Raw genomic sequence first — 24581 nt, forward strand, 5'->3', positions numbered from 1 at the left:
AGGCTAACAGGCCATTTATAAGGAAGACCACACTTATACCAATATACTCTTCAGCAAGGACCATGTTTAATCACAAAATAGCAGGAGGACCAATATCTGAAGATTCAAAAAAACCCAAGTAAAATACAGGCATATAAGGGTTTCAGTATGCTGCCACACAAAGCCCATTTAGAATGAACTAGTAAGGACGTACAGTAGTAGAATACTGGCCTCTAGTTAACCTGCGATTGGATCTGACCCAGTTTTAATCGGAAGAAGCCAGGATTTACAACCTGCTTAAGGATGGAGTTTGACAACTGCTATAATCAGAAGAGCTGTCAACACAAGGACAGCTGTCAAGCCCAACCATAATTCATAAAAAATAATAGCTAAGTCCCCAAAGACATCCCCAACACTGTCTGCACTCTCTGGATTTAACAATACTCATAGCTTTATGAAAGTTCCAAGAGTAGGTTAAGAGTCCTGAAGTAAAATAAAATCAACAAATAGTAACTCACTGCCCACTAAATAAAAAGCATTAAATAATATTAAGTGATTAAATGAATAACAAATATGCCCAGCAGATTCTCTGGCATATAATAGGTGCTTAATAAATGGTTATTATTATTATTATTATTACATGCAAGACTGTTTTGACTACCTTAAAAACTGGCAAGAATCCAGTGACCTAGTGAAAAATTATACATTAAAAATAACCCACTCCTATAAGTGATTACGAATTAAACTTAAAATAGTAATTTTTATTAAACATTCCTGAATTGTCAGAATATTTTAATTTTATATATTTGTAATGCCAGAACTTTTACGGATATTTAGTATTTGATTATCTTGATTTTAACATATATGGCATTTGTTTTGTTCTTTCCATGATGATTAAAATAACCTGAGAGGAAAACAGAGGTTCTAGATGAATTTTAGGCAAGATTTCCGAATCAGGGATGATTTTTATTAATCTATAAACTCTTAGTGAACAGAAATAAAAAGATAAAAGTACACAGTTAGACAGAAATATTGATATACATTTACTCCCAAATACAGTCTTGAAAATTAGCCTTGAATCACTGACCAAGGTAACCAATAAGAAAAGATTTTCTTTAATTTCATTTGTATAAAAGATTATCTTCCACAAAATAATGTCTTCCTTAAGAAGACAGCAGGACTGTAATTATTTATGGAACTGTGAAAAGAGGTCTGGATGTAGAATCAGAAGACCTGTACAAGTGTCTTGGCTCTGCTAACTACAGTTTGGATTACCATGTCAAGGTAACATCTCTGAACTGTAGTTTTTCATCTAAAAATGGGGGAAGGCAGTACCTAGCTCAAACATTTGTAGAAAAGGCTAAATGAGACTTTACACAGAAACAATAACATCGCTACTGTACATCTAGTACAGTAAAGTCTAAGCCTAGGTTTAGACTTTCTTGGTGTCTGTATACTTTTTAAAGAGTATAAAATGTACACAGAAGAGTACCAAAATCATATACAGTTGAGCCTTGAACAACATGGGGGTTAGGCGTGCCAACTCCACATGAATTAGAAAAGCCACATATAACTGCTGACTCTCCAAAAACGTAACTACTAATATTCTATAGCTGAACTAGAAGCCTTACCAGTAACAGAAACTGTCAATTAACACATATTTTGTATGTTATATGTCTTCTTAACAATATAATAAGCCATAGAAAAGAAAATGTTATTAGGAAAATCATAAAATACATGTATAGTACCTGTACTGTATTTATTGATGCTGTATGTTTATGTTGCCTGTTTCCAAGATGAATCATCTGTCTGAAATGGTGGCAACTGCGATGGCAGAACTCAAGTTATGGTACATATCAAGCAACTTAACTTTTTCTTGTAATGTCATACTTCCCTTCTCGGGAACACTTTCAACATCACTAGTGGCATTTTGTATAGGCCCCCTTGTGTTATTCAAGGTTTATGGTTGTGTACTAATACACAAAAATACACAAGAACCGCAAGATCACTTTTTTACTGTGATACACAATTTACTGGAGAGACAAACTGCTCACGTAGAGATGACCAGCATCACCTGGCACTTTAAGCACAGACTGGCAACACTTGAGCTCACTGTAATAGCAACAGGAGGTATATACAAAATTATTACAGTAGAACAGTATGTACTACAGTTAATTTTATGCAGTTATGATTTAATATTGCATCTTTAGATTCGTTTACATTTGTCTCAACTTTGAATGGTGCCATGAATGGTCTGTGTTTATGTGTGTAAGTTTTGATAAATTTTAACTTTTCATAATATATTTGTGTATATTTTATGATAGTAAATGATGAAATAGACTAGTATCTACATATATTTTATGCATTCATTACGTAAGTAACTTTTCCTTAATTTTTCTGATATTTCTAGGATGCAAAATTGAGTTTTTTTCAAGTTGTCACAAATCTCTGAAATATTTTCCAATATATTTATAAAAAAAAAAAACCTGCATATAAGTGGATCCACACAGTTCACACCTATGTTGTTCAAGGATCAACTGTATATAAATTTTTTTAAGGAAATTTATCCATGTAACTAGCACATATCAACAATCCGATCATTATTAGACTCTCGGAAGCACCCCTGCCCTGTTAACCCCTTCTAGTTGCCTGTTACCTGCTTACTTCATCCAAGGTAATCACTATCCCCTTTACTAATGCTAGAGATAAGTTTTTCCCATTTGTGACCTTTATATAAATGGAAACCATACTGTATGTACTGTTTTGTGTCTGGCATCTCAGCTCAATAGCATGCGTAAGATTCATTTCTGTTATTGCGTGTAGATGTAGCTCATTCTCATTGCTGTACAGTATTCCACCAAATGAATATCACAGATTATTACTAACCAGAGCTCATAATTCCTGAATCTGAAGATCCCAATGTTTAAATCAATTATAGGAATTATTAGTAAATATATCGTCAAATATTAATTTTTCCCAATCTCTCCTTCTGGAACTCCTATTAAAAATACTGAACTTGGCTGTTATCCAAAAGACAAGCAATAACAAATGCTGGTGAGGATGTGGAGAAAAGGAAGCCCTTGTACACTATTGGTGGGAATGTACATTAGTACAATCACTATGGAGAACAGTTTGGAGCTTCCTCAAAAAACTGAAAATAGAGCTACTATATGATCCAGCAATCCCAATCCTGGGTATGTACCCAAAAGAAAGGAAATCAGCATATCAAAGAGATATCTGCACTGCCACGTTTGTTGCAGCACTATTCACGATAGCCAAGATTCGGAAGCAACCTAAGTGTCCATCAACAGATGAACAGATAAAGAAAATGTGGTATATATGCACAATGGAGGACTATTCAGCCATAAAAAAGAGTGAGATTCTGTCATCTGCAACAACATGGATGAACTGAAGGTCATTATGTTAAGTGAAATAAGCCAGGCAGAGAAGGGCAAACTTCACATATTCTCACTTATTTGTGGGGGCTAAAAATAAAAATGGAAGCTACGTAGATAGAGAGTGGAGGGATGGTTACGAGAGGCTGGGAAGGGTTGTAGGGACATGGGGGTGGAAATGGGGATGGTTAATGGGTACAAAAAAAATTTTTACAAAGAAAAAGACCCAGTATTTGACAGCACAACAGGGTGACTATAGTCAATAATAATTTAATTGTATACTTCAAAATAACTAAAAGATTTTTTGTAACACAAAGGATAAATGCTTGAGGGAATAGATACTCCATTTATCATGATGTGATTATTACACATTGGATCCCTGTATCAAAGTATCTCATGTACTCCATAAATATGTATCTACTATGCACCCACAAAAATTAAAAATAAAAAAATTAGGCTAGGTACAGTGGCTCATGCCTGTAATGTCAGCACTTTGGGAGGTCAAGGCAGGCTGATCATTTGAGGCCAGGAGTTTGAGACCAGCCTGTTCAACATGGTGAAACCCTGTCTCTACTAAAAACACAAAAACTAGCTGGGTGTGGTGGCGCATGCCGGTAGTCCCAGCTACTCTGGAGGGTGAGGCAGGAGAATCACTTGAACCCGGGAGGCGGAGGGGGCAGTGAGTCGAGATCACACCACTGCACTCTAGCCTGGGTGACAGAGCTAGACTCTGTCTCAAAAAACAAATTAAGATAAATAAATGCTGAACTTTCTTGTTCCACTCTTAATGTCTCTTTACATTTATAATTTCTTTGCCTTTCTATGCTGCCTTTTTGGCAATTTCTTTAAACAAATCTTTTCACCAATTTTTTTTTTTTAACTTGTGTCAATTCTTCACTTTAACCTATCCATTGTAAAATTTGTTTGTTTGTTTGTTTTTTTTTTTACTTACATAGTTCTATTTGGTTCTCTTTCAAATCTGCCTGTTCTTTTTTGGAATGTCTTGTTCTTGTGTTTTTGATTCCTTCATTTTATACAGACTTATTCTGATCATTTTTATCCAACTTTCACTGAAGTTTCTCAAAGTCTATTACTATAGTTTACTGTGTCTGCTGACATTCACTCAAGTGTATTTTGTAATTTTGGATTGTGAACTTATTATCAGTGGGGCTTCATTCTGGAGGAACTTTGTACTGTATAGGTTGAAGATGTGTTTCTCAAGAGAAGTTTAGCATTCGCCAGCCTGGTTCACTTATGTTAATTTCTTGACTTGAGGATTCCTGAAATAATCAGAATATAAATGTGAACCCCAAACTTATAGGGCTTTTGTTTTCACCCAAATGCTAGTCTGAAGCAGAGAAGCTTCTCTGTCTTCTTTTTTACCAATAGGCCAACTTGTTCTAATCTCTACCTCTTTGCCTCCTCTTTTAAACCAAGGATATATATAGCCTTTTGAAGGTCCTGGCTCATGTGCAGGATCTCAGTTTTGAGTCCTGATTACTTCTAGTTCAAGAGGCCTTATTTCCAGGTTGCACTGGCATTGAATTCCAAGCCCAGAGTTCTCCCAGATATAGTGTTTGCTCACCCATTTACTGCTATAGATACTGGGTTCTTTATTGGGTGGGAAGTAAAGGAATCTGGGGACATCTCTTATCTTAAAAAGAATGTTTGATGTATTTTATCCACCAAATAGTAGGCATTCAAATATTTGTTGAATGAATGAAATATAATTAAGAAGATGTATCATATTCATAGTACAAATAGAACCTATGATACTTAAATTTAAAATAATTTAATTTTTGAACAGATGATATATGCATATAGGTCCAATATAGAAGTTATAAAAGGGTTTACAGAAAAAGGTTTTCATCTTATTCTTGTATTCTAGCCCCACAGCTCCTCTTCCCCAAGGCAATTAACATTATTAGCTTTTTATGTATCTTCCCAGAGATATATATTTACTAGCAAGTATGTATAGATATATTCATGGCAGCACACTATATACACTGTGCTAAACCTTAATCTTTTTGTTCAACAATATATGTTATGAGATTTTTCTGTACCAGTACATAAAGAAAATGGAGCTTATTTGAACCCAGTCAGAAATGCCTTTTGAAAAATCCCTACCCTGTTGCTGTCTATAAATGCATTTTAAATACATCAAACTTAAATGGACACATTCCTATATCCATAAAGGCATTCACTCCTAATGGTTAACTAGGGATGACAGAGTGACTCATCTAAATTCTCAAGGGCACATTCAACCTGGTTTAGCTGTTGCTACAGTTTCTGAAAGGGAGAAATAAAAGGAAAACACAGCACATACCACAGAGAAGGCACTGAAAAACATCTGAATGAGGGAACGAAAGAAGGAATAAAGGGATGGAAATAAGAGCTGATTCAGCAGGGCATGTGGGTGCATTGGCAGTGGTTGTTTTTATAAACAGAGCAGTGAACTCTAGACTGTAGGGCAAATATTTTGGAGTAAAAGAAGGCTGGCCTCTCGAAGCAAGGCATCAGGAAAAATGAGTAGCCTTGAATTTTGTGCTAAAGACCTCACAACCTGTGTGAAGAGTTTATTTTCCCTCTTTTTTGACTCTCCGGTTATTTGACTTAAGCCTGGTTATCCCAGATTGCAATCACAGCTGTGGGGATGGCTGAGAAAAATTTCCTCTGGGTGGAAAATTAGGGTTTAGAACAGCCAGCTCTTGATAATACAAGAGGAGTCCTATGACAGAAATACTAAATAAATATGTTTGAGGAGTAAGTGATGTGAATGCTGTGGAAGGAGGTATGGGAAAGCATTAATTTTTGTCTTTTCCTAGTAAATACAGACATACAGGTTTCAATTTCCAGTTTCCTTAGGCAAGCTTGTTAATGTCTTTGATTTTAGGTTGCCTCATTTATAAAAAACAGTAACTACTACATATGCTTTGGGAGGCTGACATAGGAAAATTGGTGGAGGCCAAGAGTTTGAGACCAGTCTGGGCTAGATCTTGTCTCAACAAAAACAAAATAACTTAGCCAGGTGTGGTGGTGCATGCCTGTAGTCCCAGCTGCTTGGGAGGCTGAGGTGGGAGGATAGCTCAAGCCCAGGAGTTCAAGGCTGCAGTGAGCCATGATTGCGCCATTACACTCTAGCCTGGGCGATAAGAGTGAGACACTGACTCACAAACAAACAAACCCTACTACAGGGCTATTTATAGACAGGAGCTTACAGATTAAATAGGTTATTATTTTACTATTTTATATGCTCATTTTAATGGTTCTTTCAAAGGCATTTGATACCATAAAATATGTATTTATATATGCATATATGTATATATGTGCAATTTCAATTAACAAATATTGCAAGCATGGCATGTAGAGGGATAGAGGCTAATAAAACCAGTTGTTGACTACTACAAATATGCTGCAATAAATGTTCTAAATCATGTTTCATTATACACATGTTCAGGAGTTTTTCTCTGGTGTATGTCTAGAACTAGAATTACTGGGTTGTAGGGTATGTGTACCTTCAACTTTACTAAATCTTACTAAACTGATCTCAAAATGGCTGTAACAGTTGACACTTTTATCAGCTATGTATGAGAATTCCTGTTGTTTTATAGCCTAATATTAATATTTGTAGACATTTACATGTTGCCAGTCTGATCAGTATGAAGTTGTATCTAAATGTTTTAATCTGCATTCCCCAATTAATTATTGTTGGGAGACAATTCTGACGGGTCTCTCGCATTTCTGCACGTCTTATGTACAAAGGTACATAAGGTACAAAGGTACATAAGATGTGCAGAAGACGTAAGACAGCTTTTGTTCTAGACTAAATTTCAAGGATGTTTGTGTAATGAACAGATTTGACAACAGAGATAGTGTTTCCAGAAGAGAGGGCAGGTTTGTTTACCATCCAGAATAATAAACATAATACCTCCTCCTGAGCAAAGGTTTGCTTGCAGCCCATTATAAAAGATTAGAGTTCCCCAAGATCACGATTCCTAAGCCATGACACGGTGAATGCAGAATCTACATGGACCTCTCTGCGTCGCTTTGGTGGGACTTTGGAGGCAAGAGGAAATGACAAAAACATGAAGCTTATGCTGCTTGCTGTGCCATGGATAATAAAGTCTTTTGTCTCTGATTCAAAAGTTTTGTGTCTTTTGCCAGCAACCATGAAACAGTCAGGCTAACTTGCTAGCTTGTAAGCAAAATACAATCTCACACGATTCATAGTTATTTCTTTTTTACTCTTATTTTTTTTTTTTTTTTGAGATAGGGTCTTATTCTGTCAAGCAGGTTGGAGTGCAGTGGCATAATCATGACTCACTGCAGCCTCCAACTCCTGTATTCAAATGATTTTCCTGCCTCAGCCTCCCAAGTAGTTGGGACCATATTAGGCCAGGACAGCCTTAGCAAAACGTAGCTGGAGGCAGGGTGGAAAATGTTTGTCTTGCTTCTCCCAGGAAGAAAGTCCTCTGACTAGGAGCTGGGAGGAGAGGGAGCTCTGTGTTCCTGGCATTGTGGAGTGGAGTCTCCACATCACTGAGCTGGGAAGAGAGAAAGGAGGGAGTGATCTTGGTTCAAATACCACAAAGTTTTTCTTCCTACCAAATTTTTGTAGATTTTCTTGAATAGATGTCTCTTCATTTGCTTTTTGTCCTTAGTACCATTTCCAGAAGCTATTAAATGTCTATAGTTCCAAAAATAATTTTTACCAGTTTGACAAGGGAGCTTATCAGTGCAGCTTCTCACATTGTCATGTTGGAAGTCAGTCTCTGCCTTCATTATCATAGCTGTAAAATAACATCTTGATATTTGGAAGAACGAGTCTTTCTTTCTTGCTTTTCTTCAAATTGCCTTAGCTATTCCTGGCTCCTTTATCTCCCATTTAAATTTTAGGGCAAGTTTGTTAAACTCCACAAAGCATCTGCTGGAATTCTCATGAAAATTCTCTGTATTTGTAGTTTGACTTGGCAGAAATGATCTTTATGAAATCAAGTCTTCCCATTCATTAACATGGGTTATTTCTCCTTCTGCTTAGGTCTTTTAAAAATGTCTTTTAAAAATTGTATGTTTTTCTATGAAGGTTTTACATACCTTTTGTTAGGTTGAGTCCTAGGATTTTGTTGCTACTGTAAATAATATTGGAAAAATGTTTAAAAAATTTTTTACTTTTTTACACTAATGTTTAAGACTGAACTTAAAAAACTAATGCATTCAGCATCCTTGCTAAATTGCATAGTTTTTATAATTTGTAGAGTTTCTTGGATTTCTATGTAGCTAACTGTATTGCTTGAGAATGATGATGATTTTGTTTTATCCATCTCATGTACCTTTTATTTATTTTGTTCTTCATTTTGTGTTATCTGCAATTCTAATGAGAAACAGTTATGGTATGCATTTTTTCTTGTTTTGGATTTTAAAGCAAATGCTTCACACATCCCATCTTTAATAATAATGTTTGCTCTGGGTTTTTGATAAGTAAATCAGGCCATAGAAGTCTCCTTCTATCCCTAGTTTAAGAGCTTTTATCATAAAAATAATTAACTAACATTTATTGAGTATACGTCAGAGTATGTGTCAGACATTGTTCTAAACACTTTCCACAGATTAACTCATTCTAACAAATCTCTGAGGTTACTATCCCTATTTCATCATGAGTAAACTGAGGTACAGGGTAAGTTAAGTATTTTGTCCAAGGTTAGGGGTAGAACTAGAATTTGAACCCAGAAGTCTGACTTATGAGCAGTCTTAACTACTTTTCTCTACCGCTCTTAAAATGAGTGTTGAACATCCTCAAATGCTTTTTTCTGCATTTTATTTGATCATATGGTTTTTTACCTAATTTGCTGATGTGGAAGGTTACATTAATAGATTTTTTAAATGTTAAGTCATCCTTGAATTCCTGGGATGAACTCAACTTGGTCAGCACATATCTTTCTTTCTTTCTTTTAAAAATATATTGATGGATTTCATTTGCTAATATTTTATTTAGGATTTTTGTATCTATGCTCAAAAGTGAGATTGACTCACAATTTTCCTTTCTCCTCCTGGATTTGGTAAACAGGTTATGCTAGATAAACTCATAAGTGAGTTGAGGCTGGTAGTTGGTGACAGACATTTCAACCTCAATTATTAGGTTGACATATATAGGTAGTATAATAGCTAGTCCAATAGGTTAAGACTCCTAGATAGCACAGCGAGGTTTCTCCAGAATCATCCCTCCAGAATGATTTTGCTTTTGTTTCCGCCAAGCATCTCAGAGACACTATCAGCTTGAAATACCTTAGTTGACTTTTTAGCTTGGGATTTTAGCACACTTAAGTGCAAATTTAAAGTCCAAAGCAGACAAAAGTGTCCAGGGTCATCTGAGCCACTTGATACTGAACGGCAGTCTAAGACTGCCAAGACTGACAAGTGTATTCCCTCCCAAAAGGTTGATCCGTAATCTCGTTTAAATACTGATGGCTATCTTTCATTCAGCCATATTCATACCCAAATAGAATCTTTTTTTTTGGAGACGGGGTCTGTGTTGCTCAGGCTGGCCTCAAACTCCTGGATTTGAGTGATCCTCCTGCCTCAGCCTCCTGAGTAGCGGGAACTACAGACATGTACCACTGCGCCCAACTCCACGCAGAATCTTTAAATTATATTTACTAGGATTTTACATTTTACAAAATACTGTAATATCTTTTATCTCACTGAATTTACCAAGCAGCTCTCTAAGAGCCATATTATTTCCATCTTACAGATTTTTTTCTATTTTACAGATTACTTAAGTTAATCAGTTAGTAGGAGAAATTAGTTAAAAAATCAAATATCTTTTTCTTCAATTAGATCAAGAAAATATTTCTTGTAGGAGAAATGCTAGATTCTATAGTGACAATGATTAACATCTTTCTTGTCACTCATGAATAGAACTAAGAATGAAATAATGAATTTTCAAAGTGGGGCTGGAGGGGTCTCCATTTCTGTTGCTAGTATAGAAACAATTTATTATAAATGTGACCACAAGAATTTTAATATATCTTCAACTTACTAAGTTATTAATACTTTTTGTTTTGTTTTGTTTTTGAGATGGAGTCTCACTCTGTCACCCAGGCTGGAGTGCAGTGGTGCGATCTCAGCTCACTGCAACCTCCCCCTCCCAGGTTCAAGCGATTCTCCCACCTCAGCCTCCTGAGTAGCTGGGATTACAGGCGCCCGCCACCAGGCCTGGCTAATTTTTGTATTTTTAGTAGAGACAGGGTTTCAGCATGTTGGCCAGGCTGGTCTGGAACTCCCGACCTCAAGTGATCCGCCTGCCTCAGCCTCCCAATGTGCTGGGACTACAGGTGTGAGCCACTGCGTGCGGCCTAATACATTTTTCAAACAAAAAGTTATTGTATCTCTGCTAGCTGCCAGGTACTTATCTAAGCACTACATAGGAATGGACAAAGTTGAAATAAACGAACAGAGAAGATGTTCAAATATGATTACATAATAATTTAGAAATTTCTTACCATAATGTAGAGCTGTTTGGCCTTCATTGTCCTATAAAAGAAACAAATAATACATTTTAGAAGTCTAAGTAATTGCAAAAGTATGAAAATACATAAACTGCAGCAAATTTATCTGATATGCCAAAATTCCATAGGTTTATCAGACTTAGGAAAAGAAGTCAGTTATCTGAGCTTCACAGTCACTTTTGACCAAGCTCATAATCCTGAAGAATAAAGAATGATAACTTGTGCACTGTAGCAGCTACAATGGAGTAACAGGATAACCAGTTACTCCAGATATCTGCAGGTAATAATCCAAAGGGGAATTCTTAAAGTGAGGTAGTTTGGTTACCTAGTTCATAGCAGAATAATTGACACTATGTCTCATTTATCTTGGCCAGTATTACAATCTTTTTTTTTTTCCTAAGCTTGTCCCCAAATCTATCTAGCGAGTCTGTGATTTACAGTGGATAGCCTTTTATCCCTTTTCAAAGACTCACAAATAACATTAGGTTTCCTAACCAGATCAAATATCATAAAGTAATGTGATTTCAAAGCATACAAAGTCCCAGAAGTTGTTAAGAAAGCCAAAAGTTGCCATAGAATACTTAGGAAATTCCAACATTTCAGTTAATTATTTGCCTTTAAAACCAAGAAAACTATATATACTCTCTCTCTATATATGCTATAATTGTAGCGCAGTTTTTAGCAAGCCACCTCTTAAACTGAGAGCAGCTAATCACATTACATGAGCAACAAATAATCAAAGTACACAAGTGAAAAGCAGAATTTAGTAATTAACTTCATAAGCACTTTGTAGTATGCATGGCCATCATGCCCCTCGTAATTAAGAATAAATGTGAAACTGTTAATCTGAATAACTTGGAAAGGGTGACATTATGCCAACCAAACTATTCTTGGGTACCCATATCTGCTTTCCCCACTTCCTAACAGCTGAATGTAGGGGTGGAGGTTGGTTCTGGAACTTTTTGGTAATGGGTCTCCCTATTAATCTCCTAGAAAGAAAAGCAAGAAGCTGCCATAGAGAACTTATTTTATGGTTCAGATAGGTAGTAAGAAAAAAGTCATGGCAGGGGGACAACCTTGAGGCAATGTGGTTTGTTTTCCTACTGTGGAATGAAGTTCTGATTGTATTTGGAGGTAAGGTGCTTATTACATGGGTGAGAGGAGATATAAGAAGTAATTTTGGCAGGAAGTCGGGGTAGGGTACACTTGGCTAAGGTGCAACTATGGCTAAGTTTGGGATGTCCAGGAAGCAACATAAAGATAATAAACTCTAAGAAAAGTAAAAGATGGAAAGCAGCATGAAAAAGTCTGAAAGCACAGGAGATCATTTTTGCCTACTTTTTTTCTTGTCTTTTTAGATACAACCTTTATCTTGCTCCCCTTTGACTTGCCTTGCCCTTGAGACTAAGGACAGGTAGGGGAAGAGAGCTAAGGCAGCTATCATGAATAGTATCTGAGCGATTCTTATACAGGGCAGCCTGACAATGTGAAGTTCTGCTCCAGAGAATGTGGTCTTGATTGGGAAAGCTAAGGGCAATTTCAAAAGAACAGTACTGACCATTATGGCTTAAGACTCATATCTATATTTGTCAGTTTCCAATGTTAATCAATAAAAGTGTGTGTGTGCGTGTGCACGCACACACACACATGCAAACATCTGATGAGTTTATACGTTCACATTTATAGTTTAAATGTGAATGTCCTGCATTAGGAAGCAATTTCAGAAAGAGCTTAATCTACTGCAATTTCAGGATTCTACTTAGGCATCCATCATGCAAGGTTGTATTTCCCACAATTATATATCTTTAGAGAGCATAGTTCTTTTACTATTTGTGCATAACTTTCATGTTTAATCACTGTGTTCATATATACTCAAAGTTCATTTTCTTTCAATTTCTAATTCATCTTCACTATGCAGATGGAAGAAAGCATAATTAATTTCTTTTAATCACATTTACCAGTGAATACTAAATCTGTATCTCTACCTCAATTTCTAATTAATTAATTAAAAATAGTTACTGAGCTCCAATTATGTTCCAGTCACTGTTCTAGGCACTGGAAACGACGAGATGAATGAGACAGAGAAGGTCTCTAATGTTATAAATCTTATGTTGTAGTGGCTAGGGAATCAATAAGCAAATAAATGTATTTAACACTAGGAAGTGATGAGTACACTGGAAAAAAATCAAAACAGAGTAAGAGACTAGACTGACGTGGGGTGCTGTTTTAGGTAGAAAGGACAGAGGACCCTATAAGAAGGTATGTTTACACAGAGAACTAGGGAAGATACTAAGGTGGTCATGCAACCCCAAATGGGCAAATCACAGCACTGGTCATCTTCCTTGTCTGAAAGTATGCAAGTTACTCAAGCAAAGCCAATTAGTTTTCTTTCAAAATTTTTCAAAATGGAGCTATAAGATAGAAATGTGTGCACACAGAAGGTTCTTTCCTCTCTGATCAAAAGTAAAGGGTGCAACCCTGTAAATATGTACAATTATTATGTGTCAATTTTTTAAAACAGAGTGTGGTCAAAGAAGCTAGACATGGAAGGACAAGTATTGTATGATTCCATTTATATGAGATATCTAGAGCAGTCAAATTCACAGGAACATGAAATAGAATAGTGATTACCAGAGGCAGGGAGGAGGGAAGCATGGGGAGTTCTTGTCTAATGGGTACAGAGTTTCAGTTTGGGATGGTGGAAAAGTTCTGGAGATGAATAGTGGTGATAACTGCGTAATACTGTGAATGTACTTAATGCCACTTAACAGTACAGGTAAAAATGGTTAAAATGGTAAATTCCACATATATTTTACCACAATAAAAAAGAAAGACAATTAGAAAAGGCTATGAGCCAAAAACTACAAGTGGCAATGTTCTCTATTTTTGGGCGAAAATCAGTCTGCTGTAGAAGGGAATAAGTATTCACAAAGAAAAAAGTAGTGGAGAGACATGGAGAGAGAATGAGGGTCTATGGTTCTTGTCATTTCAACAATATTTTTTCTTGGTTAGGTAAGCCAGTAACAGCAAAATACTCCCTAGACAAATATGATCTTTTTGTCACTTGTAAACAAGAGTCCTGACTAACCCAGAATACAAGGCATTTTATGAACGACGCCCTGCTCATCTATCTCCCAATACCTTCTCTACCCAATTTTGTGACTGCCAATTCCTGTAAGAATACTTATCTGGGGCCTGGAGTGGTGGCTCATGCCTGTAATCCTGGCACTTTGGGAGGCCAAGGGGGGCGGATTGCTTGAGCTCAGCAGTTCCAGAGCAGCCTGGGCAACATGGTGAAACCCTGTCTCTACTAAAATACAAAAAATTAGCCGGGCATGGTGGCATGCGCCATAGTCCCAGGCACTTGGGAGGCTGAGGCAGAAGAATTGCTTGAACTTGGGAGGTGGAGGTTGCAGTGAGTTGAGATAGCGCCACTGCACTCCAGTCTGGGTGACAGAGTGAGACTCCATCTCCGAAAAGAAAGAAAAGAAAAGAAAAGAAGAGAAGAGAAGAGAAGAGAAGAGAAGAGAAGAGAAGAGAAGAGAAGAGAAGAGAAGAGAAAAGAGACAGAAAGAAAGAAAGAAAGAAAAGAAAAGAGAACAGGAGAGAGACAGAAAGAAAGAAAGAAGGAAAGAAAGGAAAAAGAAAAGGAAAGAAAAGAAAAGAAAGAGAAAGAAAGAAAGAAAGAAAGAAAGAAAGAAAGAAAGAAAGAAAGAAGGAAGGAAGGAAGGAAGGAAGGAAGGAAGGAAGGAAGGAAGGAAGGAAGGAAGGAAGGAAGGAAAGAAAGAATTAACTTACTGGACTCCCATAGCTGTGAATGCTCCTTGCTCTACCTGGAAACTGTCCCTCAACATTTTAAAGATAAAATCTTGCTCTTTTCTCATGTTTAAAAAATTCCTCTTTGATATATCTGAGCATTTTAAATTGACTTATTTTATGGTCCCTATATTTCTTTTACTTGAGTTCAGGGAGGGGAAGCAGAGTGATGTTTGTTGTGCTGGCTGACACCTACTTATTGCTTCCTATATGCTTTTTGATTCTGTACTATGAGTTTATTTGAAGTGGAGTTTTATCTTTGAAAAAAATCTGTGCTGTGCTCCCTAGATTGAGGTTCTGTCCCTCCAGAATGATTTTGCTTTTGTTTCTGTCAAGCATCCCAGATACATTATCAGCTTGAAATCACCTAGTTGATTTCTTAGCTTGGGGATTTTTGAAAACTTCAGAAGTGCAAATTTAAAAAGAGTAAACCCACCTTCACTGCCACCCCTAAGTCTGGACTTGGAGCACAGCCTAAGACAAACTCTCTATGCCAATTCTCTGTTACTGGGTAGAATTTTTCAGTCTACTCTGAGGGTGGTTGGTATTATTTGAGATCTCTACCCCAGAGGTATTGAGACTGCCAAATCCTTTCAGAGCAGCCCAGTGTTGGTTTAAACTTACCACTTTATTTTTAAAGCTTTGTTTATTTAAAAAACTATTTTAAAGCTTCCTATTTTATTTTTAGCTACGCTTATTTTGGCCCTTGGAAAGTTGAGTTGCTTTTTTTGTAAGCTTGTCTATGCATTCAAGGGGGTGCTTATTATATTTTATTCTGCATTTCTGAGTGTTTTGTGGTGGGAGAATTTTGAGATTATTATTATTCTGGAATCTTGCAGGAAAATGAAAACCCCCAACCTTTAAGACTCAGTTCACCTTCTTAAGGAAACCTCCCCTGACTTCTCAAGTAGGGTTAGGTGCTCCTCTTTTCTAGTACTGTGGTACAACACATATGTTCTGTTCTTATCTATCTCTTCCACTGAGACTATAAACTTCTTGTAGGCAAGTACTACGTCTTTCATCCAGTGTCTTGCATACACTGTGTGCTCAGTAAGTGTTCATGAAATGAGAGAATGAATACACTACTTTAATTTTTCCTGTTTTTTTTTCTTTAAACTCAAAAATTTTTAATTTTTGTGGGTACACAGTAGGTATATATATATTTGTGGGGTACCTGAGATGTTGATATAGGCATGCAATGTGTAATAATCACATCATGATATATGGGGTATCCATCCCCTCAAGCATTTATCCTTTGTGTTATAAGCAATCCAATTATCCTTTTAGTTTGTACTCATGTTAAAATGTACAATTAAATTATTATTGACCAGAGTCATTCTGTTGTGCTATCAAATATTAAGTCTCAGTCATTCTAACTACTTTTCGTATCCATTAACCATCCCCACTTCTCCCCACACCCCTACAACCCTTCCCAGCCTCTAGTAGTCACCATCCTCCCACTGTCTCCATGAGTTCAACTATTTTAATTTTTAGCTCCTACAAATAAATAAGAATATGCAAAGTACATCTATCTGTGCCTGGCTTATTTTACTTAACATAATGATCTCCAGGGTTTATCTACGTTGTTGCAAATGATAAGATCTCATTCTTCTTAACGACTGAATTGTACTCCATTGTATGTAAGTACTACATTTTCTTTATCCATTCATTTGCTGATGGACACTTAGGTTGCCTCCAAATCTTAGCTATTGTGAATAGTGCTGCAACAAATATGGGTGTACTTATATCCCTTTAACATACTGATTTCCTTCCTTTGGGGTCTATACCCAGTAGTGGGATTGTTGGATCATATGATAGCTCTATTTTTAGTTGTTTGAGAAACCTCCAAACTGTTCTCCATAGTGGTTGTACTAATTTACATTCCCACAACAGTGTATGAGGGGTCCCTTTTTTCCACATCCTCGCCAGTATTTGTTATTGCCTGCCTTTTGGATACAAGCCATTTTCACTGAGGTAAGATGATACATCACTGTAGTTTTGATTTGCATTTCTCTGATGATCAATGATGTTGACCACCTTTTCATATACTTGTTTGCCATTTGTATGTCTTCTTTTGAGAAAGATCTATTCAAATCATTTGCCCATTTTAAAATCTGATTATTAGGACAGGCGTGCTGGGTCACACCTGTGATTCTAGCACTTTGGGAGGCTCAGGCAGGTGGATCACTTGAGACCAGGAGTTCAAGAACAGTCTGGCCAACATGATGAAACCCCATCTCTACTAAAAAATATTTAAAAAATTAGCCAGGCGCAGTGGCTCACACCTGTAATCCCAGCTACCTGGGAGGCTGAGGTGGTACAATTGCTTGAATCCGGGAGGTAGGGGCTGCAGTGAGCTGAGATCAGGCCACTGCACTCCTGCCTGGGTGACACAGCAAGAGTCTGTCTCAAAAAATAAAAATAAAAATAAAGCAAAATAAAATAAGACCAGATTAGTTTTTTTGTTGTTGTTGTTCCTTCTGGTTATTAATCTCTTGTATATTTTCTCCCATTCTGTGGGTTGTCTTTCACTTTGCTGATTGTTTCCTTTGCTGTGCAGAAACTTTTCAACTTGATGTGTTCTCATTTGTTCATTTTTGCTTTGGTTGCCTGTGTTTGTGGGGTATTAAGAAATTTTTATGCAGACCAAAGTCCTGGAGAGTTTCCCCAATGTTTTTGTATAGTAGTTTCATAGTTTGAGGTCTCAGATCTAAATCTTTAATCCTTTTGGTTTGACTTTCATATATAGTGAGAGACAGGGGTCTAGTTTCATTTCTGCATATGGGTATCCAGTTTTCCCAGCACCATTTATTAAAGAGACTGTCTTTTCCCCAATGTATGTTTTTGGTACTTTTGTTGAAAAAGGGTTCACTGTAGGTGTACAGATTTGTTTCTGGGTTCTCTATTCTGTTCCATTCATCTATGTGTCTATTTTTATGTCAATACCAAGCAGTTTTGGTCACTATAGTTTTGTAGTATAATTTGAAGTCAGATAATGTGATCCTTGAGTTTTGTTCTTTTTGCTCAGGATAGCTTTGGCTATTCTGGGTCTTTTGTGGTTCCATATAAATTTTAGGATTGTTTTTTCTATTTCTGTGAGGAATGTTGTTAATATTTTAATAGGAATTGCATTGAATTTATAGATTACTTTGGGTAGTATGGACATTTTAACAATATTGATTCTTCCAACCCACGAATATGGAATATCTTTCCACTTTTGTGTGTTCCCTTCAATTTCTTGCATCAATGTTTTGTAGTTTTCATTGCAGAGATCTTTCACTTCTTTAGTTAATTCCTGGGTATTTAATTTTATCTGTGGCTACTGTAAATGGGATTACTTTTAAAATGTCTTTTTCAGACTGTTTGCTGTTGGCATATAGAAATGCTACTGATTTTTGTGAGCCAAGATCATGTCACTGCACTTCAGCCTGGGCAACAGAGCAAGAACCCAACTCAAAAAAAAAAAAAAAAAAAAAAGAAAAAGAAAACAAAAGCTACTGACTTTTGTATGTTGATTTGTATCCTGCAAGTTTACTGAATTTATCAGTTCTAATTGTTTTATGGTAGAGTCTTTAAGTTTTCCAAAATATAAGATCCTATCATCTATGATCAACAAATTAAACAAAGATAATTTGACTTCTTCTTTTCCAATTTGGATGCCCTTTATTTCTTTTTCTTGTCTGATTACTCTAGCTAGGTCTTCCAGTATCATGTTGAATAACAGTGGTGAAAATGGGTATCCTTGTCATGTGTGACATCTTACAGGAAAGGCTGTTTTTCCTCATTCACTACGATACTAGCTGGGGGGTCTGTCTTATAAGACTTTTATTACGTTGAGGTAAGATGTTCCTTCTATATCTAGTTTTTTAAGGATTTTTTATCATGAAGGAATATTGAATTTTATCAAATACTTTTTCAGCATCAATTGAAATGATCATATGGTCTTTGTCTTTCATTTTGATGATATAAGGTATCACACTGACTTATTCACATATGTTGAGCCATCCTTGCATCCCTGTAATAAATCCAACTTGGTTATGATGAGTGATCGTTTTAACATATTGTTGAATTTAGTTTGCTATTATTTTGTTGAGGATTTCTGAATCAATATTCATAAGAGATACTGGCCTGTGGTTTTCTTTTTTTTCGATCTTTCTCTGGTTTTGGTATCATCATAATACTGGCCTTATAGAAGGAGTTTGGAAGTCTTCCCTCCTCTATTTTTTTGGAATAGTTTGAGAAGGACTGGTATTAGTTCTTTTTTAAATGTTTGCTAGAACTAAGCAGTGAAGCCATGAGGTCCTAGGATTTTCTTTACTGGAAAACTTTATTTCGACTTCTATCTTGTTATGTGTTACTGGTCTGTTAAGGTTTTGGATTTCTTCTTGGTTCAATCTTGGTAGGTTGTATATGTCTACAAATTTCCCCATTTTCTCTAGATTTTCTAATTTATTGACACATAGTTAGTTGGTCATAGTAGTCACTTAATAATCCTTTGAATTTCAGTGGTATTGGCTGTAATGTTTACCTTTCCATCTTTGATTTTATTTGGGTCTTCTCTCTCTTTTTTTATTTTTTAGTCTGGCTAAAAGTTTATTTTATTTGTCTTTTCAAAACACCAAGTTTTCATTTCGAGGACTGCATTCTTTCCTTCATTTCAATTTGATTTATTTATTTCTGCTCTGATTTTTATTATTTTATTTATTATTTTATTATTTATTTTCTTCTACTAATTTTGGGTTTGTTTACTCTTGCTTTTCTAGTTCTTTAGGATGTATCATTAGGTTATTTGAAGTTTTTCTTCTTTTTTGGTGTAGGTGCTATAAACTTCTCTCTTAGTACTGCTTTCACTGTGTCTTATAGGTTTTCGTATATTGTGTTTTCACTATTGTTTGTTTCAAGAAATTTTTCAATGTTCTTATTTGAGGTTACCATGAGGCTTGCAAATAATATCTTATAACCCATTATTATTAAGCTGACAACTTAACACTGATTGCATATACAAATAGGCAAAAAAATAAAAAATAACACTTTCACTTCATGCCCTGACTTTTTAAACTTTTTGTTGCTTATGTCTTATTGTCCTATGTTTTGAAAAGTTATCCTAGTTATTATTTTTGATTGGTTCATCAACTAGTCTTTCTACTTAAGAGTAGTTTACAAACCATAATTACAGTGTTATAATATTCTGTATTTGTGTGTTTACTATTACCGGTGAGTTTTGTACCTTCATATAATTTCTTATTGCTCATTAACATGCTTTTCCTTCTGATTGAATAATTCCCTTTAGCATTTCTTATCGGACAGGTGTAGTGTTGACAAAATTGCTCAGCTTTTGTTGGTTTGACAGTCTGTATTTCTCCTTTGTGCTTGAAGGATATTTTCACCAGATATGCTGTTCTAGAGTAAAACTTTTTTTTGTTTTTCCTTTAGCACTTTAAATATGTCATGCCACTCTCTCCTAGACTGTTTTTGTTGGTTTGACAGTCTGTATTTCTCCTTTGTGCTTGAAGGATATTTTCACCAGATATGCTGTTCTAGGGTAAAACTTTTTTTTGTTTTTCCTTTAGCACTTTAAATATGTCATGCCACTCTCTCCTAGACTGTTAAGATTTCCACTGAAAAGTCTGCTGCCAGATGTATTGGAGCTCCATTATATGTTGTTTCTTTTTTCTTGGTGCTTTTAGGATCCTTTCTTTAACCTTGACCTCTGGGAGCTTGATTATTAAATGCCTTGAGGTAGTCTTCTTTTGGTTAAACCTGTTCTAAAACCTTCGTGTGCTTGACTGTTGGTATCTTTTTCTAGATTTTGGAAGTTCTCTGACACTATCCCTCTGAATAAACTTTTTATCCCTGTCTCTTTCTCTATCTCCTCCTTAAGGCCAATAACTCTTAGATTTGCCCTTTTGAGGCTGTTTTCTAGATCTTTTACGTGTGTTTTATTCTTTTGTTTCCTCTGTGTATTTTTAAGTAGTCTGTCTTCAAGCTCACTAATTCTTCTGCTTGATTAATTCTGCTATTAAGAGATTGATGCATTCTTCACTATGTCAACTCCATTTTTCAACTCTAGAATTGCTGCTTCATTCTTTTTAATTATTTCAATCTCTTTTTTTATATTTAAATGATAGAATTCTGAATTTGTTTTCTGTGTTATCTTAAATTTTTCTGAGTTTCCTCAAAATGGTTATTTTGAATTCTGTCTGAAAGGTTGCATATCTCTTTCTCCAGGACTGGTCCCTGGTGCCTTATTTAGTTTGTTTGGTGAGGTTGTGTTTTCCTGGATGAACTTGATGCCTGTGGATAGTCACTGGTGTCTAAGCATTGAAGAGTTAGAATTTACTGTAGTCTTTGCAATTTGGGCATGTTTGTGCCCATTTTTCTTGGTAAGGTTTTCCAGGAATTGGAAGAGAATTGGGTTCCAAGCCCAACAACACTGTGGTTCTTGAAAACTCATAGAGGTAGTGCCATGGTGGTCTTGGATAAGATCTGGAAGAATTCTCTGGATTATCAGACAGACACTCTTGTTCTCTTCCCTTATTTTCTCCCAAACAAATGGAGTCTCTCCTGTGCTGAGCCACTTGGATCTAGGGGTGGAGTGATGCAAACATCCTGTGGCCACAACCACTGGGACTGTACTGGGTTGTATCTGGACCAAGTACAGCACTGGCTCTCACTCAAGGCCCACTGTAATCATTACCTGGCTACCACCTATCTTTACTCAAGGCCCTAGGGCTCTACAATTAGCAGGTGGGGAAGCTAGCCAGGTTTTTGTCCTTCCTTCAGTGAAGCAAGTTACCCCAGGCCCTGGGTGGATCCAGAGATGCTGTCTGGGAGCTAGGGATTGGAGTAAAAAACCTTAGAAATCTACCTGATGTTCTATTTTACTGAGGTTAAGCTGGCCCTAAAACCATAAGACAAGTCCTTCCCTCCCTTTTCCACAGGCAGAGAAGCCTCTCTCAGTTGCCACCACCACCACCAGGCCATGGAGAGCTCTGCCAGGCCACTGCCAATATTCACCTAAAGCCCAAGTGTTCTTCAGTTAGCTGTGGTGAATGCTGCCAACCCTGGAATTCACCCTCCAGGGCAGTGGGCTCCCCTCTGGCCCACGACAAGTCCAGAAGGCTATCCAAGACTTGTCTGGCCCAAAGCTGTCCAAGAGCCTAGGCCTGGAATCAGGGACCCCCAACAGTTTGCTTGGCGTTCTAGCCCGTTGTGGTCGAGCTGGTACCTACGGTACAAGGTAGAGTCCCCTTGATTTTTCCCTCTACTTTTCTCAAGCAGAAGGAGTCTTTCACTGTAGCTACCACAGCTGGGAATGTGCTGGGTCTCACCTAAGGCCAGCACATCTCAGAGTATCACCCAAAGGCTCCTTAGTCTGCAGGTGATGAATCCTGCAGGGCTGGCTCCTTCCCTTCAAGGCAGGGGGTTCCCTTCTGACCCAGGTTGTGTCTAGAAATGTCATCTGGGAGCTAGGGCCAGGAATGGGGGCTTCAAGACTCTGCCTAGTACCCTATCCTACTGTGGCTAAGCAGGTATCCAAGACGTAAAACGAAGTCCTCTTTACTCTCCTCTCCTCAAACAGAAGGAAGGAGTCAGAGGGATGGCACGAGCACTCCCTTTGTTGCCCTAGCTGATGTCTCCCTAGGTCATGTGCCGCCCACGTCCACTGTCTCTAAGCCCACCTCAGCACTAGGATTTGCCTAGGAATTACAGTCCTGTGGCCTAGACTGCCTTTCAAGTATATTTGGGACCCCAGAGATCTTTAGCCCGCAGTGGTGAGGTTTGCCAAAACTCAAGTTCCAACCGCTGGGATGGACAATTACCCTCTGGCTAGGGCTAGTCCAAATGCTCCTTCTGTGTGTGGATGCTGGCTGAGCCCTGCATGGCTTTGCTCTCTGCTTTGACGGGGAAGTACTGAGTTCAATGCCAAATCTCCCAGTTGCTGTGCTCTCTCTCTCGAAGTGCACAGATTCTCTCTCCACGCCAATGGCTGCTGCGGGATTGAGAAGGGGTGGTGTCGGCAATTTAAGACTCTCTTTCCTACCCTCTTCAGTACCTCTTTTAGTATTATGAAGTTAAAACCAGGTACTGTGATTACCCATCTGATTTTTGGTTCTTATGACAGTGCTGTTTTATGTGTAGTTATTTGTTAAAATTTGGTGTTTCTGCTGGGAGGACAATTGGTGGAGGGGCCTATTTGGCAATCTTGCTCCACACTCAGTTTATTCTTTAAACCAATTTAAAGACTAATTAATTTTAGTCTTTAACCTTTTTCCTTTTACTTAAACCCTTTAAAAGAATGTTCCCATATATTTCGTATAGTGTGGAGTGCAATGTCAGACACGACAATACAATGAAGGTCTAAACAATGACGAACAGGATATTTAGCTTATAGTTACTAGCTGCAAAATCACTACTATATTTTGTTTGATTTCTGGCTTCTTTTTTCTTCCACATGTGTTCCTGAAGTTAAATAGATTATTTCTTTCCCCACATGTACTCTGCAGCAATTCTTTCTTATTTTTGAGCATGTCTCCGTTTTATGAGTATTTCCTTTAAGGACTGAGTTTTCTATCTCCAAACTGTGTGCCTTGTTAAACATAGTATGTTTTTATTCTACCAAATGAGGTGTTGACGAAAATATTAAATACATAGCTCAGAATTGATACAAGGAAACTATCATTTATTTTATCTCTTTAACACTAAGCCACTGATAACGCTGCTGTTTCTTGTGCATAAAATTGTGTGGCCCCTGGTTTTAACTGCTAAATACATTTTATCAAACTGAATCAAGAGCCATATTTATAGGTCAAGATACATACATATATACACACACATAGATATAAATATACATGCATATTCCTGTACAGGTGTGTGTATATATATGTAACACACACACACACACGAACATATATATTCCAAGCTGTTCTTACAGCTTGTATATATACAAGCTATGTATATATACACACATATACATCCTAAGTGGAAAATTCTCTTCAGTCTAACTGGATTTTTTTTTTTTTGGACCATGATTCTGATGCTCTAATTCAATTCACACTTGATCTACCATATCTCTACTAATGTCAGCTCTAAAGATACATGAGTAAAAACAGAGCTGCATAGAGGGGTTGGATTTTTCCCATGATATGGCTGAGAAAATTTTTTTATTTCCAGTAATTTACTTAAAATATAAATTTTATTTAAAAAATGGTGTTTCAAGTGACTGTATGATAAGTGAGGCACTCAAGCAAACCGGCTATGAGAAATTCGTAGTAATAAAAAATTTTGAGTTAGTAATACAGTTTTAGGTAAATTATAATATTATTTCTAAGCCCGGAATGTATTATCTCTCTTTATGAGATCTGTGACTCTATAACAGATGATTAAACTAATCTGACAATTTAGAAGTTTGCAAATCCATTTTACGATTATTTTTCTCTACATATAAGTTAAGCTTTCAGCTGCAGGTTCTAGGTATTTTCCTTTCTTTCTAGGAAACAACGTAGATACACTAACACCTTATTTAACTAGCATCTTTATGGAATGAGGGAGTATATATCGGTAGGTTTTTCAAATAATTGGAACATTAACATTTAAGCATCCAAAAATTAAAAACACCATCCCTGTAAACTTTTGCATATAATTATTCCTAACACATCTTACTTCTCATTACTCTATATGGAGAACATGGACAATGATTTAACCTTTTCCTGATGATTCATAGTCAATATCATGAACTGATTATATCCCTCAACTTCTGGCACCAAGTGAATGTCTGGGAATATGATTGAACAAAAACATCATTTATTGTACATACTATAAAAGATGCCTTTACAGTGTATTAAGGTATGTAAGGCTACTTGGTTTTTCACGAAATGGCCCCAGA

At 36.7% G+C, this 24581-nt stretch overlaps 1 protein-coding gene across 1 annotated transcript in view; it reads right to left on the bottom strand.

Annotated features, from left to right (window-relative positions):
- The window catches only part of ACBD6 (acyl-CoA binding domain containing 6), a 215651-nt gene that overhangs the window by 14071 nt on the left and 176999 nt on the right, over positions 1–24581 (bottom strand). Inside the window, exon 7 of the mRNA XM_026448151.2 lies at positions 10874–10904. Within this exon, the coding sequence (XP_026303936.1) occupies positions 10874–10904 (31 nt within the window). The remainder of the gene's footprint in view (positions 1–10873; positions 10905–24581) is intronic.

Source organism: Piliocolobus tephrosceles, chromosome 1, assembly GCF_002776525.5.
Source record: "Piliocolobus tephrosceles isolate RC106 chromosome 1, ASM277652v3, whole genome shotgun sequence".
NCBI classification, from domain to species: Eukaryota; Metazoa; Chordata; class Mammalia; order Primates; family Cercopithecidae; genus Piliocolobus; species Piliocolobus tephrosceles.